The sequence below is a fragment of the Corvus hawaiiensis genome, chromosome 1, assembly GCF_020740725.1.
Source record: "Corvus hawaiiensis isolate bCorHaw1 chromosome 1, bCorHaw1.pri.cur, whole genome shotgun sequence".
NCBI lineage: Eukaryota > Metazoa > Chordata > Aves > Passeriformes > Corvidae > Corvus > Corvus hawaiiensis.
The window spans coordinates 21,068,414-21,086,103 of record NC_063213.1 but is presented as its reverse complement, the minus strand read 5'-3'; the positions used below and the strand labels follow the sequence as shown (position 1 = coordinate 21,086,103).

Here is a 17,690-nt window from a genome sequence, read left to right as displayed (position 1 = left end):
CAAGAAACTATTGCTGCAGGAATGGAGATAAGCGGCTGGCATTGCATTTCTGCTTGTTCTGAATTTAGAATCCTGGGGTGTTAAAATGAGCTGGTGGAGGAAGGCCATTAATAAGATGCTCACAGGGTTGTTTGAATGAACTGAAAAACAGTCGGGAGATAGCTTGGGGAAGATTAAATCAAACAAACAAACAAAAATGTATCAGTTTACTGAGACAGCCTTCCAAGTAGTCTTCAGCCTTATGGTACAGCAACTGAATGTAATCAAAAGTCCCTGCTACATGATGGCAAATGAAACATATTGAAAGCATCCAAATATCCCTATCCAGCAGGAATATAGCAGAAAAGAGAAAAAGGTTAGCAGCATTTCGGGCTCTTCCCCATCCACGTCCCAGCACTGGCCCCTCAATTAACACTAACGAGTCCCAGGAGATGGTCACTGCCACACAACCACAAGTCCCCACTCCACTGAGTCTTGCCCAGACAGCCCTGCCTTTGCTTTGTCTGAGGAACTTCCTCTCGCCTGCCATAAACATGCAAGCTTGCCATGGATGCACAGGTCAGCAAATCCGGTTCTACTGCACTGCTGACTATCTCTTCTCATCTTAAGATTGCTGGTGCCTTTTTCCTCCTTCAGAAAACCCCAATTTCTTGAGAAACTCAACTTTTCCCTAGTAGGGTTGCCCTCTATCTCATGATCTGGAACAAAACACCTCTTAAAAAAAAAAAAAGGCAAAATCAAAGGCATCTGAAAAGTCCACAAATCAAAAGAAAGAAGAAAAATGTCTGCAACATTTTAAAATCATAGCTTGTACGGAAATCATATGGTTTGGGGCCTCAATTTTTGCATGCTTGAGTTTAATACTGTCAGAGTCCCAAAAGTAGAATCCAAAAATCCACAAAAAACTCCCAAAAAAGCTCATTGATGCAAACAAAAGTCAAATGTGCTTTTGCAACTTGCAGACAGGTATCCAACCATACATTCCCTAGGTAAAAACTTCAGTCTCCATATGTAAAACTACATGACCATGTGTCTCTGAGGTCAAAAACATACATGCATATTGTTGAGGTTGAAAAAGAGACTGCAGCTAAAGAAAATGTGGCTTTTGACGGTTAAAAAAATAAACTGTGGAAGAAAACACCACAGGGAGCTTTTAAAATTTACCTGTCTACTCCTGGAAACTCCTTTTGGTGTGGTAGACCTCATATATGCCATATGCCCAACCAACAAACCCAACCATTTCTCTTCCTCCTGAAAAACACTGCTTTTAGTGCAAACTCAAGTGTTAAAGGCCAACACACTCCTTGGATTAAATCGATAACACTTGATATAACTACAATGCATTACTTTTCAAAGAGTAAGAAACTGCCTCCAGGAAATTTCAGGTTGTGTTTACTCAAATACAGCAGGTGAAGAGGAAGTCATATAAAATGTGCAAGATACTCAGCAGCATGGCACTTTGGTGAGTGCCTATACTTTTTGCTGTGATACAGGGTGATTTAGGACGTGCTTATGAGCAGGTACAGAATACAAAAAATGGGATTTTAGTTTGGAAATAGTCCCTAACAGTGCCCCCATAGCCAAGGGCAGAAGTCCAGTCCTGTACTTCCATTTTGACATTTTTGTCCACAATACATTCTGCATTACACAGCACTTAGGAGCGATGGAGAAACGGCACAGAAGGAACACCACTGACACAGCAAGGGCTTGAGAAACACAGACCATCACCTGCTTGTACAGTAACTGCCCAGTGGAGTGGTTCTCTTAAAATTATTTGCTGTGTTAACTCTAAGAGAGAGACTCCAGACAGAAACTTGTTGCATTTGAGTGAGACAGCACAATGCATAAATACCAAAATAAAAAATAATCTTTGAGATAAAAGCTGAAAGAGAGCTTCATAAAGACCATCTCTTGACTCTCTGCATCATGATTTACCTCCAGGACTTTTTGAGGCAGACTGGTTATTTAGATAATGTGGAAGGTATCTTTTAACTCATTTCGATCTAGAAAAGGTATGATTCCCCTTGTTACCTCAGGGTTTGTTCCAATGCTTCTCCTGAAACCTGTGCTTGGTCTCTAAGTATTTTCTATATCCAAAGATTTGGTGCAAGGCCCTGGGCTACAACCAAAGGACTGCAGACAAATCCCCACCAGTCCTGGGTTAACCTGTGCAGCTCAAGCCTCAGCTGCGAGGTCAGGCTCTACCCTCCCACCCTGTCCTGTGATCCCCTGCACCCGCGTGCCGAGTCCCATGCAAGAACAGTCACATGTTCGTAGTCTGGAGGGAGAAGTGTGAGCCCAGATCTGCAGCAAAGAGCCCACAGCCTGGGGACCGGGCTGAGCATCCGAGCTCACGAACACATAAACACTCTATTTCTGTTAAGGCAGGCATTATTAGACTCTCATTACATACTCTTATTACTCCCCTGCTCCAGGATTCGAAAAGCCTAAAGCAGACTGAACTTTAATTATGACAAATTAAAAACATCATCAATTTTAGAAACAACAGCAAAAAGCAGTTCCCCTTTTAGACTGATGCCCACTATAAAACCTTGGGAAAGGAGACAGCACTCAGCTGATGGTCTGCCTGAGCCTGCTCCCTTCTGCTCCCAGAGAGATGAGAATGCAAGAGAGGGAGGGAAAAGCATCAGTGATTTTCCAAGGCATGCTGGCTTTTGATGAAAACTGTACCGCATATTCAGGAAGAGAGAGAGGAGGTAATCAAATCTGGTTATCTCAAAATCATTATGACTGGGTAGATTTTGGAGCCGGAGTTGTTTGTTGGAATCCACCCCTCCAGCCCTCGCGTTTGAAATAGAACAGATGTGCAACATAACAGGAAAAAAATCCAGCTCTATTGTGACAAATTCTTAACCAATTTTTTTGGAAAGATTTAAAATAACAGTTTCTGTTGCGTAGGCTGTGATCCTGTTGACGTCTGCGTTCAGTAGCCCAGCACTTTCATATACATAAAACGAGAGGTATTTTTGGTGGAAGGAAGCACTGTCAGTGTATCCGATTGGTAAAATAACTTAAAAATCACATTTCAACAGTAACTTCCAACTGCCCTAGAGCACGAGTTAATGAGATCACATGGAAACATACTGCAAACCAGGAAACATATTTTATACAAGACCAAAACAGTGGAAAAAAATGTTAAATACACAACATAGTGGGGCTTCGTTCTGTGCACTTCACCTTTCTTGTTTGTGTTAGTGCACAGGCACACCGGGTGCCTCCTGACAGACCGCGGCACAGCGCCTACAGCCGCTTGCTGCAACGGAAAGATAAAAGCCTGTTTGGTCAAACTGTCCTACTCCTGCCCTTGAAGTTGTCGGCAAAAAGCTGCCCCGGACACAACAGCCAAGGGCTGGCCTCTCTGTTGAACATGGGCTACTTGGCAGTACAGTGGGTGAACATAAAAGGCTTTTTCTAAGTAAATGGGAAGGCTCTGAAGGATTTACCTGGTGTTAGAAGTCTCCACCCCAGCTCTGAAAGGCAGTGAGTGCCTAACTCTGGGTGGTCAGACCCAAAGGGGTTGTTGCGTTTCCCAGTGCTAAATTGAGCCAGGGTCTTGAAAGGAGCTTGGCAATGCAGAGGAGAAGGAGAACGATGAGGAAGGTGAGTGTGCTGTAACACAAAGAGCCATGCACCATTCCACCACAGTTTCGGGAGACAGCACATGGCAGAGAGGTGCTGGCTAAAGAAAGGTGAGACTGACAAGGTTGAGAACCAGGGAATGCATTGCTAATTGAAACATTTCAGCTACATTCTCACTGCTTTCATTTTGAGAAAGGCAGCTTCACTGTCAAGAGCAAGAAGCCAGGCGTGCTTGGGGAAGAGGAGAAAAAGGGGAGACCATCAAAACCAGGGACTGGGAACAGCCTACTAACCCTTGGAAAGCGGAACTATTTTCCTGAACCACATGCTTCTACATATTACAGCTTCCAGAAGACTCCAAAATAAAGTGTATACTGAGACAGAAAGAGAATGCAATGAATGTAACTCAGATTTTGGCTATTCTGTGCTGCTTCCTACCCAGAGCCCTTTTGTGATAAATAAATTTGATGAACAGATTGAACCACTATCCGCTGAAAAATTAGGTTTTCTTCTTTAAACAGAAGTAGTGGGAAAGATGGAAAAAACCAGAAAACCACTGTCCTGAAGAGACAGAAAAAGATTGATAGACAGCCTCCGGATGAGCTGAAATAATTTCAGACAAGCTGAAATAATTCACAAAAGAACCATATTCTTACTTAACTTGTATTCACTGTGCATAAAGCATAAATGTAAAAGGCCCTGCAACAGTCACCATAATGAGACCATATCCTTGTCCTACCATATAAAAATACTGAGACTTAATAAACTTTAAGTAAAGCCACAGGTTTCATGGCACCCAATTGGCCCGCTGCCTGAGCTTCTGAACGTCCCATTTCCAGACTGCCCAGTCTGGGGCTCATCCCCTGGGAAGCGGATAACTGGTTACAACCTATGCATAGCCAGCTCCTAGAACAGCCTCTTTTACCCTTCAAGGCTTTACTTGTGGTCACACCACACCAACAACAGAGGCAGTGTCACAAGACACAGTTAAGTGGAGTGAGTGGATGGGCAGATTTGGGAGGAAGCAGAGACAGAAAAGGGAAGGAGGAAACAAAAGCATTACTATTGGGATTGCCCTGAGTTGGGGTTCCTTACCTCATGTAGGATGTTGGAGACAGAGGCTTTGGTTTGGCCCACTGGTAGGGATGCTGTGGCACAGACAGGTACTGCTCGCAGAAGTTTCCCTTCCTGATGTGCTGAAAGCTGGAGAAGTCTTCTGGTGACAAATCAGCAGTTGGCGATATGGTCCCATGATCCTCGCCAGCCGGTTCAGTTTTGAGAGTCATGGATGGGGTGTGATCAATGGCGGTCTTCCTCGACTTGATGGGAATCCCATCATTCATATCGATGGTGCTGTCAGTGGTGAGGGCATTGATGGCAGCGACGATGGCGGAGCTGGTGTACTGGTTTGTGTTTCCCAGCCAAGTGTCATCCGTGACACTCACCCGCGGTGAGTTTTGCGGAGAAGGAGTGGGGGAGTGGTGTGGGGAATAGGAGGTCTGCCGGCCATTAAGGCTGTACTTCCTCTTGTTGCAGGGAGACGGAGGCCTGGAGTTGCGAGCCCCCAGCCAGTTCTCCTCTGTGATGCTCGTTCTAGGAGATGTTGATGGAGAGTGCCTTGGGGAACTGAGCAAAGTACAGGCCACCATGCTGCGTTGGTAGCCCTCCTCTGTGTCGGTGGTCTTCGGAGAGACACACGGGGATTGCCACGGAGAGGTCTGAGGTGAAGTATATGGATACGAGTAGTTAGACTCATAGGAAGACGCTTCAGAGTTGCAGCTTCTGGAAGACAAGCTACTTGCTGGACTGAGGCACGACGGGTCTCTGTATGCCTCGATGTTTGGCAAGTTCAAAGTGGCAGTGGAAGGTGACCGCTTGGTGTTAGGGATGGCCTCCTCCACCTCATCGTGGAAAAACTGGTTGTTGTTATGATGCAATCCCATGTAAGACGTGATCTCAATTCTGGGGCTCTCCAGTGCTGGAGCTCCATTAGGTCTCATGTTTGGTGGCAGGTAGTATTCGGAGGCCGCGCTGTCAATGTGTCCTCCATATCCAGAGGGATGGTTTGCCGATGGGACAACTGAAATGACGGGATTTGATGTCTGCAGGCCATGACATGGAGTTGACAATGAGGAATGTGCCACATTTAGAGGCAAGCCAGCACTTACATTTGAAGATGCATAATTATAGTGTTCTGGAAGAAACAAACAAACAACGAAGAATGACATGAGGTGCTGCACAAATAATACTCACTTAGTAACATACCCAGCTGAAATGGAGGGACATGGCACAACACACAAAAGCACAGCTCTCCTTAACAACCCAGCCCACAGGTGTGCCATGCGGGGGGAGAGGCTGCAGACTAGCATCCTTGAAAATGCCACTAACTGAACAGCACAAGACAAGATATCTTGGGATGGAGGATGTACACAGAGTTGGTCTTGAGTACATGCTTCTTAGGTGAACCTTCAGAGCAAAAAATTGCGTCTTCAAACAACACTGTTTCAGGATTCCAGGAGACTGCAGCACTCAGAGATGCAACTAAAGAGATGTGTTTTTACATAAGTGAGCCTAATTCCCTCCCTGAAAAGTTGGAATACACAAAAAACACTGGACAAAAAAAAAAAAAAAGTGGAGGCAGACTAACGCAAAGAACAAGATCAATTGCATTCTGTTAAAAAAATTATACACAACTGAAATTTCCATTACAGCAAGTTTCCAACTGGTTCCAGTTAACTAGGATTTTGGAAAAAGATGGATCTATTGACCTGCTCTGGTTTCTGGGACCACTTATCCTCCAGCCCAACTGGCAGAGGCCAGGTGAAGGATAAACATGGATGTCTCACTACTCAGCAACAGCTGAAATTCCACTGAAATTGCTGGTTATTGCGCATACCACATCAAGCGCTGCCAGCAGCGTGCTCTGGGACAGCTCTCCAACCATTTAACAGTGCCGGGTGTACACAAGCAAGAGCAGAGTTGCACAGCCACTGTGGAAAACCTGGAAGGTGACAGATCACTTCACAGCCTTGTGCCAATGGGCTCCCTGACTGAGCGCAGGGAACAACGTGCCCTTCACATGCCTCCATCCCTGCTGCACTACAGGAGCCAGCGTCTCAAAGCTGGTCCACAAGGGATCATCTCTGCCTCGCCTCACTGTCTGCCTGCTGAAGGGACCCCTTCAGCTCTGCTCCCCCGTTCCAGGGATGCATATGTGACTCTTTTTGCCAGCCAGAGATATCAGTGGACTGCCCATGGGGGAGATGGGCAGCCCTCAACCAAGGACAACATGGCCCTGGTGCTCTGAGCTGTGGTGGGATGAGGAATCACCATCTCTAGTCTTTCCAAAATAGGGAGGCTCTGTGTCACCAGGACACATGAGCCAGACATGCAAGCCCTTATGCCAGTATCTCTTACTTTACTGGGAAAAGAGAGCAAAACCTTTGTATCAGGGACAATGACCACTGAACTCTGAGTCTGGGTACAGGTTCTTCTCAGCAGTCTGGAAATGCACCCAGCTCCAGCCCCAAGATGCACCCAGCTCCAGCCCCAAGATGTGCTTGCAGTGCATCAGCCTTCCCCAAGGTTTATTATGGCAACAGCATCACTTTTCTGCAGGACAGAGGGAAACGCTACATCCCCTGTGGCCACAGCCAGTCCACATGGGAAACCTGTCCCTTTCCATCCCAGGAGGCAAGATCCCTTGGCAGTCACCTTGTGCACCTTCCCTCGGAAGATATGGAAAAGCTGTATTAATTACTGCAGCTGCTACTCCCGAGGCGACCAGGGAGCTCTGCAAATGCAAACGAGCCTCTGAGCTGGTAACCAGCACAGCCAGCTATTCTCTTTCTCTTGTTTATCAGCTCAGCCCTCTCTGGTGTCATCCACCTGTGATCCCATGCTCACCTTTCTCATTGGCAACAACTCCAAGGCAAACGGTACTTAGGAAAAATTAATGTGCTGTGGCAGCTTCACAGCAGCTCCAGCTGATGTATGTCATGGCAGGTAACGGTCAGGAATGATGAGCAACAACACCTTTTGAACTCGCTCTCTAGTCTGCCCTCAGATACTGGCCATTTGCTGAGGAAGGGTCACTAAATTACACTGCAGTGTGCCACAAATAACACTGGATTATTCAAAACATTGCTGCAGCTTCACGCTCTATTCAAACAACCAGGCAGGCAGGAAATACAGCAAAAGAGGTGCTACTTGACAAAATCCAACTGCATTGGTCACATGGAGGTGTAGATCTGCCTGGGGGATCAGAATCCCCTCCTTCCAAAATCAGTTCCCTTTTGTTGCTGCCCTGCCACTCGGCCGTACCACCCGGTGTCACTACAACCACCACCACTCCCCTCCTGCCCTTCGTACAACAGTGGTAAGACCTTATCTGTTTCAGAAATTAGCTCAGAGAAAGGGTCTACAGTAGCGCCTTCAGGGCAGCTTCAGCCCCTTCACTGCTTCTTCCAGCTCCAGAAGAAGGTGATGTCCATGGCACCACACTGCTGCTGGGACACTGGCTATGCTCTTCTTCCACATACTCTTCCACAGCCTCCTGGTCTGGCATATAGCTGGGAGGCACTGGTGACATAGCACAGCTGGGAATCGCTTTCCAGCCAGTCCCCACCATGCAGCCAGACAGCCCAGGCAGGGGACCAGGGGCTCAGCAGGCTGCCGCAGCTCTGCACCCACCAAGCGGGCTTTGCCTCTGCTGACTGCAAAATCAGTGCTTTTAGATCTTGTATTAAAAATAAATAAGTAAACAAACAAAATAACAGGGGTAAGTACTGTGAGCCCAGCAGTTCACTTAAATTCTAATGCATGACTAGGGTGAAATTCAAACACTGCAGTCTGCTGGAGATCTGCAGCCCAGGCTGAATAGGCAATATAAAGCTCAGATGAGCCTTTGGAATCCAGTTAAAAACAAATTATTAAAAGACAGGCTCAAGTGCTATGAGCAACAAGTTCCCTAATTCACATGGCAAGGAATAGCCACTTTTAGAACTATTATGCATTTTTTTAAAGCCAACTTTTAAAGGGCCAAGAAAAATCACATCATACAACTCATACAATAGTACTCAAAATAGAAAGATGCAAGATCCAAAGCCCTCCAAGCATATTTAGGTATCCTAAAACTACAGGCAGCATGTAGAAAATATGTCCACCAAATAAAAAAGCCTCAAAGCCAGAACTAGGAACAGGATAGAGCCCTTGGTTTGTGAGCTAAAAACCACCAGCTACAATTTCTCAAAAAGCTCATTCTCCAAAACTTCCATATTTACAAAATTCATCAAACACACATCCATAGCCGGCATTTATAACATGCTGATGTTTTCCTCACCAGGGTGAATGAGACAGGCAGAAATAAAATGCTGCATCACGTAATGCAGCTGTGTAGGATATTTTGACAGTCCTGACGGGGATGAAAGGCAGGTAATGCTTTGCCATGGCATCACTGTTATGACTGTGATTCACAGAGGCATCCAGGACCAGTGTACTGACTACCAAGACACTTTTAATAGTGTATTCTAAAATCCTGAGCCAAACCCCAGTATCAGATAGATCAGCAGGTTTGTAACAGTTCCAACAAATCCACACTTAAGTACAACTAGGACAAGAAATTGGACCCTTTTGAGTTGTGAGCACACCTCCATATATTACATTTCCCTTTGTAGCAGTTAAAAAACTCCTTTTTTCCTCTAGTTAATTTCACAGCAAGCAAGCTTTATTCCTTTCATTAATGGGCTGATCCTGCAAGGCACTGGGCACCACCGTTTTATATTTAAATACTTTAAATAGGAATGCTGAACAGCTGCAGTCTGTAGGGTCTTCAGAGAAGATGAGGGCTGTCTTACATTGCTCAAGATGAAGCCACATCTATGCCTGTGTTTAAATTCATGCTCTCAAAATTGCGTAATAGAGTTAGGTACTTTTCTCAGACTAGGACTTTGACACTTAATTTGCTTAGGCCCCTCCACTTTAGACACTTAGGTGTCTAATCACTAGAACACTCATCTGGAAAGCTTGGTGTGAAACTCTTGAAACTGCCTTTTTCTGAAAATTAGAAGCTCATAACAACTATTTGGACACTGACATTGTGCCAGAGAGGTGGGCAACTGGGAAGAGCTAGGAAGGTGCAAACACCTTCACTCATATCCTGGCAGGTTGCATTAGGCAGGCAAGGATTTGGAAACCTGCTAGAATTTACAGACAAAAAGATAAGGCACATAGCAAACAGCCCAACTCTGAGGCAGCGTTAAGTCATCCACTTGTACACGACCTCTTTACGGTGACCCGCTATCACCGACAGCGCAACGAGTTAACCACGCACCAGGAAGCGGCAACCTCCTCTCTTCCGCCAGTTCCAGGCTTGTTCGCCTCATTTCCACCTCAAGTATTGCTAAAAGTCATAAAACAGACAGCCGGACCGAGTCACCAGAGTTGGGAACAGTTGTGACCCGTGACAAATTCACGCCCGTTATTTTTATTTGCAGATGACCTTCAAGCTAAACCCTGAGCCTATGCCCGGCTCACGGGGAGATGGGGAAAGGGGGCTGAAGTTTTCAGCGGGGCAACCTCTGTCACGGGCAAGACACAAAGACAGAGGGGAAAGCCGTGCGAGCGGCCAGCGAGGGGGTCCGCACATCTCAAACAACTCCAGACTTCTAAAAACTCTGCACCGGCGGCCTCCCGGGTCGTCTCCCCTTGCGCCTGGTTCAGCTGCTGCCAGGACCGCGCCAGATGAGCGCCGGCCGCCCGGGCAGGACTCTATCCCGGTCACCGCGGCCCCGCTCGCAGCTTCCCGGCGCGGCTCAGGCGACAAGCGCCACCCGAGGCCGGGCCGACCGGTCCGGACGGGACTGCCGGCTCCCCCGCCCCGCTCCCCGCGACGGGAGGTAGCCTTTCCCCATCCCGAACGGCGCAGCGCAAGGAGGGCGCCCCGCAGCATCCCGCCGCCAGCACCCCCGGAGGTGCCCCGGCCGCCCCGCCGCGACCCACCTCCACCCTCATCGCTGTGCTTGAACTCGAAGAGGAAATCGAAGTCAAACTCCTGCTCGGCCTCCACGCCCGTCATGGCTCCCGCCGCGACCCCCGCCACGCTCCGGCACCCTGGCAGCGGCGGTGGCGCAGCCCCGGCCCGCCCCGTCGGGCTCGCCTCGTCGCGCCCGGACACCTGCTGCCGGCGGGCCGGGCTGCGCGGAGCCCCGGCGCGGCGTGGGACGTCGGCCACTGCTGCGCTCGGTAACGTGACCTCGGCCCCGACGGGCGGCCTGTCTCGCTGCCGCCGCCGCTGCCGCCGCCTCCGATCCGCCCTCCCGCCCGCTGTTGATGTTTCCGGGTCGATGCAAACAACCGCGGTGCCCGGCCTCCCCCGTACCTCCCCGCCGGGGCTCTGCCCCTGCAGCGCAGCTCGTGCACCGCGGGCAGCCCTCGCCCCAGCAGGGGAACCCGGCACCGGGGGACACCCCAGACCGCCGAGGGCTCGCCGTGGGCGGGATGGGGAGCCCGGGGGTGGGCGGGGAGCAGGACTTCACCTGCTCCCGACCGGCGGTAACGGCGGGGGGCCGGAGCGGCTCTTTCCGCGCTCCGGCGGGAGGGAAGTGGGGAGAGAGGGCTACTCAGCCCACTCAGGGGCGACACCGGCGTGTCCCCTCTTCGCTGAGGGCTGGTAAGGTTTCTTACGTGGGTGCCCACCACGCCGCGTCTGTGAGGCAGGAGGCTCCGCTTTCATTTATTTATTATTTATTTCACTTAGTCGCAGCACCCACTAGTGCCAGATGCTATAAAAAGCGCAGTAAAGCGGGGCTCGGAACGCTGCCGGCCGCCTCCGTGTGCCGGGGAGGGAAAGGTCCTCTCCGGGCCGCCGCCACACACCGGGAGGGCGCCTGCAAAGGGCTCCGGTGGCGGTGTGGGCACGGTTCTGCCCGGCCTGACCCTCTTTCCGGTCGTACAGGATAAAATTAGGGAAAAAGCAAATTAAGCCTTTCTTTATATTTCGAGGTGCTTTCCAGTCATGTTACACCGGCCGGTCTAAAGGTCCCCGCCAGGCAAAGGAGCGCCCGCCCCAGCAGCTCGGCTCGGCTCGGCTCTTGAGTTGCCGAAGCTTCAGGCCAGATTTCAAAAGGAACAGTTTTTTTTAAGCAGTTATGGAAATAGTATTCTGTTATAAACTCAGGGAATACCATTTTCCAGGCTTGCGATTGAAATCTCCATCAGAAAGTGCCAGGAAAACACAATTTTTTTCCATCTGAGCCCATTATACTTTTCTCCCTCCTCGCCGGGACGAGCCTCGCTGCAGGCTGGGCTCTCGCAGGAGCCAAGCTGGGCTTTGCCCCGGAGGGCCCCTGAGTGCCGAAGTGCCTGGCTTGAGTCACCCGAGTGTGCTAAAGGCCTTGGCTACAGGGGAACCCCTCCCCCTGCGCCTGCCCCGACCGTGCTCGCCCCGGGGTGCCGGAGCAGGCCGCAGGCGGCCCGCCCCGGCTGGGGAGAGTCGCCGCGCCGCAGGGACGAGCGTCCCGCTTCACTCGTGCACGTCCCCCAGCCCTTGCCCCAGCGGTGGGTACGGATGTGCTCCCGCCCCTTTGCCCAGGGCCTACAGGCGGGACAGCCACCTCGCCCCAGCCACCACCAGTGTCACCCCCCCTGCCGCTGCTCTGCCCATCTCTGCTCCGGCGGGGAGGCGAGGAGAAGCTCCCAAGTACCTGCTGCCCTCGATCCTTTGCCTCTCCCGCATGTGGTACCTGCAAGGTGGGTAAACTGTCCCACACTATTTACGGACGGCTTGATTTGCCACTGACATCAATATTAGTGCTGTCAATGAAATATTTCGATTGGCACCCTTCCCTTGGAGAAATAGGAAAGATGTGTCATGGAAAGGTTAGAAACGAAGTGATATCCCATGTGGGGCCAGAGTAACAGTGACCCTCCCGTTAATAGCCCAGTTTGAAACAGTATCATTAAACGGAGGAAAAGGGAGCGATGGGGAGGGCGGTACACCCCAGCAAGGCCATTTCCGTGTCACCAGCCGCCCTTGCACGACCCACGGACCGATCCACCAGCTCAGCCGCTGCCCACCCAGCCTCTCCTTGGAGTTAACTGGAGTTGTTCTAACTCCATAAAGCAGGTTCAACAAGGGATGCATCAGACAGCCTGCTCCAGCTGCAGCCCCCCAGGCTGAAGGGGAATTTAACTTGTCCATGGCATTAAACCTGGTATAACCACTGGCATTTTCAAAGGTAAAGGACTCCACACCTCGCTACCACACAAAGAAAAAAGCGAGGTCCTCCCACTGAGACTCTTTGCGAATTTCATCCCAGACTAAGCAAGAAATAAAGTATTTTCTTTGACTGTCGTAGTTTGGCAATCAAGTGGCACCTTAATTTGCAGGCAGCAATCCTGACACGCAGGGCTCCCCTACGTGTTTCCTGGATTGGGTCACGCTTTCTGGCTGGACTTATTTTCTTAATCCCTTACAAAATACACTACCATGGAAGAGAACTATCGACGAGGGTTGGTGCATTTTAACATAGGTATCAGAAATGCCACAGAAATAAAGAGGGGGGATTTTTTTTTCCCTTTACAAGAAGCTGCAGAACGCTTTCTGTGTCAGCTGCCTCTGGATGTAGTTTTTACAAGTGGGTGTATTCAGTGCCCTTGGAGCCCAGGGCATTGGAAGCGCCGTGCGTGCAGCCCACGGATGTCCGAGCGTGCGACTGGCATGCCAGCCACTTCTATTAAATACAGTGTAATTAGCTTCCATCCTTTCCATCCTAAAAGGCTCTCCATGCTTCACAAGCGGAGCCACAGTCAGAGCTCCGCTTGTAGCTTTTGCCCTGGCAGAATCTCGTCAACTGCAATGAACTCCTGGGGTGAAAATAGCTATGTAAAAATAAAAATAAATATTAAAAAAATCTGAAAAGACATGGGTCTTGAGCTCCCTTCCAGGTTTCCGGGGAAAAGCCCGGGGAATGGAGTCCCGTTGTCCCACGCTGCGGAATGAACGCGGTGGACATAGATGAGCCCCCCGCTTCGCTTCCTCACAACTTTCTCTGGCCAGGACGTGCGGGCTCGTTGCGCCCTGCTCGAGCCTCAGCAGCAGCCTCTGCAACGCGGCGGCACCACCGGACAGGGAGGAAACTTGGGAGCCGGGGACCAGCCGGGAGGGGAGGAGGGAGCACGGGCCAGGGCAGCCGCCGAGCCCGCAGCGGGGAGCCGGGAGCTGCCCCGCACCTGCCGCGGCGCGGAGGAGATGCCCGGCGGAGATGCCCCCGGGGTCCCGCTGCCGGGGCCGAAAGGCGCCGTAAGGAGCGACGCGGTGCGAAAGTTTCGGCGATAGGCAGAGCGGTGCTGGATAGCGATGCTCCGGGGGAAGAACAGCGTCCCGATTGGCAAGAGGGGAGGGTGAAGTCGGTCCCCTCACCAGCCAGACGCTACCCCTGGCAGGGCCAAGTTCAGCCCAGAGGAGCTGCGCGCGTCCCGAGCCCCGCGCCCACCATCTGTCTCTCTAGAAACTTTGCCTCTGTGTTTTCAGGGCACTTTTCGCAGCAGGGGCAGAGAATGAAGCCGCGATTCAGAGCTGGGATAGCGGGGCAAGCGCTTCCCCGTAGACGGGCCGGCGGCGGCAGGGCGCCCGCCCGGGGGGGCGCGGGCTACGCGGAGCGGCAGAGCCCCGCAGCCCGGCCGCGGCGTGCCCGCCTGTCTCCGTGTGCCGGGAGCGCCGGTACAGCGCCTGGCACTGCCCGGGACTCCTTCCTTTTCCCAGGAGCGTGCGTTGGCTGCAGTGGTGGGCTGTTTACTGACCTCCCCTAGATCAAACCCCAGGATGGGGAGGGAATCCCCAAGCGTGTCCCACTGACCGGATCCCAGACGCCCTCGCCGGGAGCGGGCCCGGGCCCAGGGCCGGCGGGAAGCGGCCGGGAGCAGCGGCGCGGCCGCGGCGGCGCCGTGCGAGAGGCGAAAGAGACACCTATTGGCAAGCGGCCGCCGGCGAACCTCTGGGCCGCCGCGAGGAAACACCGGGGGACACCGCTGTCCGCCCGCCCGCCCTCCGCCCCCCGCAGCGCCGCCAGTTACCTTCCTCCGCCGCCTTCATGGTGCTGCCGAGCGGGCGGGCGCCGTCCTGCGGGGCCGCCGCCGGCCTCTCTCTCCCGCTGGATGGGTCCCGCGACGGCGGCGCGGCGGCGGCCGGCGGGGCAGCGCTTGGCATCCACCCGGCGGGGCGGCGGAGCCCGGAGCCGCGCCCTGGGCCACTGCCGGCCCCTCGTCGCCTGTCCCGCCTGTCCCGCGCCCCCCCGCCCGCCTTCACGACCCGGTGACCGGGGCCGCGCCGCCCCCGGCGTGGTAGCCGCGCCCGCGGAGGCACAGGAGCTCGCCGCCGCCGCCCCCCCGGGGACGGGGCATGGAGAGGAGGGCGGGTGTGCGTGGGGACTTCGGAAGCACTGCCCGCGCTGAGGCGACGGGACGGGGCGGCAGGCGCTGCCGCCCGCGGAGACCCGCAGGAGGGGGACGGGGGCAGTGAGTGTGCGGAGCGGGGAAGTCTCGCTCTGACGCAGGGCTGCGCGCCCGGCGCCGCCTTTTTAAAGCTGGAAAACACCCCCCCACCTCCCTTCCCCTCCCGGCCCCTCTCCCCGCCCCGGCCCCGTGATGTCAGCCGGGCCCCGGCCTCGCCGCCGGCGGGCGGCCAGCGGGAGGCGGGCACCGGCGGGCACCGACGGGCCCCGGCCGCCCGCCCCTCCGCGGGGCACGGCGCCCGCCCGGCCCCGGCCCCGCCGCCACCGCCCGCGGGGTCCCCTCAGCCTGCGGGAGCCGGGTGCCCTCCTGCGGGAGAACGGGCGGCGCGCCGGGGTCGCAAAGTGAAGGTGGGGAAAGAAGGGAGACCAGGGAGCGAAAGAGGCAGGCAGAGAGAGGAGGGAAAAAAAAGAAAAAAAGGCGAGGCAGCCTCGCATGCTGAAATCATTATGTAAAAAATCGCAGGCTTCCCCCGCTGTGGAAATTTGGAAAAGAGCATCAACTGGCAGGCGAGAGAAAGGAAAATCCCATTCTGCTAAATTACTAACAGACCCACGGACTCGGTTTCAGTCTCTCCAGATTTATTATTATTATTTCTTATTATTCTGTAAATATCTCAGCAACACAGTTGTGTCTCATCACTTCGTAGTGGGGAGAAGGAGATTTCCATCCCATAGCGACTCTTCCTCCCACCTCCCATCTCAGGGATGCCCCGTCCCGGCCCCAGACGCGGCCGTGATACCCGGGCCGCGCCGCCCCCGCTCCAGCTCCGCTCCTCTCGCCCCCCGCTCCCGCTCCGTCCTCCCTCTGCCCCCACAGCTGGCAGGAGGGGACCAAACTGCTGGAATGGGACGACGGCGTGCGGGGAGTTAGGGTGGTTTTGAGCATATCTGGTGTGCGAAGAAAAAAAAAAGAATCATAAATCTAGTGCTTGACACCCATGTGTGGTTGGGAATAAACCCGGTATAAAGGAAATCCTATCTGCTTCTGGGGAAGGGGAGCCCGCGGCCGGTCCTTCGGGGCGAGCTCCTCCACTTAACAGCGGTGGAAGACGGTGCCCACCAAGGAGAGCGCCCGGCGAGGAGCGCAGCACCCTCCACCGACCTCGGCCGTTCCGTCGGGCGGGGAAACTCCAAAACCTAAACCAAAAGGGCGACACTTTTCTTTCAATGAAAACTGAATGGGAAAGCAGAGGGGGAAAGCCCTCACACCCCACGGCTCCTCTCCCGGCCTCCCGCCTCCCCAGGCACCCGGCGCGGCCCGCCCGGACGTGGCGCACGCTGAGCAGCGCGACCCCAGGTCGCCGCCAGGGGGCGCCGCGGGGAGGGCGCGGGGCGGCGCTGACGGAGCGCCCCCCTCCGCCCCCGCGACGGGGCGGCCCCGGGGCGGTGCTCGGGGGGGCCGCGGTGCTCCGGGCCCACCGGGGCGGCTGCCGGGGCTGCCGGGCGGGGGGGAGATCCCGGCTGCTTCCCGGGAGGCTGGGGCGGGGGCGGGCGAGAGCCGCGCTGCTCTCGGCGGGACTCTCCTTTCCTGCCGCCCCCCTCTGCTCCCCGCCGAAATGACGGAATCCCCCGTCTGTTTCCTCCTGTTTAATGCCGTTGCCCGGACCACCGTGGCGCCGCTCCAAGGCCCCGCCAGCCGGCGCGGGCAGCCGGCGGCGGCGGCGCAGCGCGGGCCCCGCTGCCGCCCCCCGACCCCCGCCCCGGCCCCGCCGCGCCGCTCCCGGCCCTGGTCGCGGCCCCGCCGCCCCCGCAGCCCCGCGGGGCCGCCCCGGGGCCGCCCCGCCTCCACTTCCCTCGGCCCTGCGCCTCTCTCCCGCCTCCCCGAGTTTGTTTACAGCCGCTACTAGGAGAGACTGTTACACGGAGCTTATTTTGGGAGCCGGTGATGACTAACGAAGTTAAAAGGAGCTTAGTACAGAAAACAACCTTATTTTTAGACGGCTGTTGTTTCAGTGGATCATTGTAGCAAACGCGCCCTGGCGTTTCTAAAAGCCACGTCCCCGATGCCAGATCTCGCCCTGTGCTGCCACCGAGGCTCACACGCCGGCTGACCCTGTTTGCTTTGCTTCCCTACATCTCCCGCCTAAATCCTGCCTCTAAGTGCTACGGCCACCATTGGCCTTCATTATTTTGAACTTTAAGACGTTTTCTTTCAACAGATGTTAAAACAAGATAAAAAATGAAGAAAAAGAAAAAGTTACGGAAGTATTTGGAGTAATTTTCAGTGACCTCTGGTGATGAGTTAGCAGGGACCAGTACTGGCCTCCCCCTTGACTTTTGAGGCAGGGCTGATGATTCTGTAGGGCTTCTTCACCTCCTAGGAAAGATGTAAGAGGCAGGTCTCCCCATTTAGCTTCCTTCCAAGCATCTCCGTGGGCCACGGCATGACATGCTGACCACCACAGCCCACATGTGGGAGAGGTCAGCAGTGGACAACAGGGAGATGTGGCTGCTACTGCTGCCTCACTCCCCATTAGCCTTCTTTTCCCCGTGTGGGTATCACTGCATGCCAGTTTGGGCACTAAGACCAGACAAAGGGCTTCTGCTGTCGAAGTCTAGTCCCTCACTGACCAGTCCTAA

General features: G+C 53.8%; 1 protein-coding gene across 6 annotated transcripts in view; it reads right to left on the bottom strand.

Annotated features, from left to right (window-relative positions):
* NFATC1 (nuclear factor of activated T cells 1) overlaps positions 1 to 15,159 on the bottom strand; it is a 111,194-nt gene extending 96,035 nt beyond the window's left edge. For 4 of the 6 annotated variants that reach the window (XM_048295716.1, XM_048295727.1, XM_048295722.1 and 1 more), the window contains exons 1-2: positions 14,674 to 15,159; positions 4,696 to 5,794 (exon numbers count right to left, since the gene is read on the bottom strand). In XM_048295716.1, the coding sequence (XP_048151673.1) occupies positions 4,696 to 5,794; positions 14,674 to 14,806 (1,232 nt within the window). In that variant the 5' untranslated portion in view covers positions 14,807 to 15,159. Of the gene's footprint in view, positions 1 to 4,695; positions 5,795 to 10,599; positions 10,851 to 14,673 lie in introns of those variants that run through there. The other 2 variants (XM_048295701.1, XM_048295710.1) reach the window with 2 other exon arrangements.
* Positions 15,160 to 17,690: the final 2,531 nt, after the last annotated feature.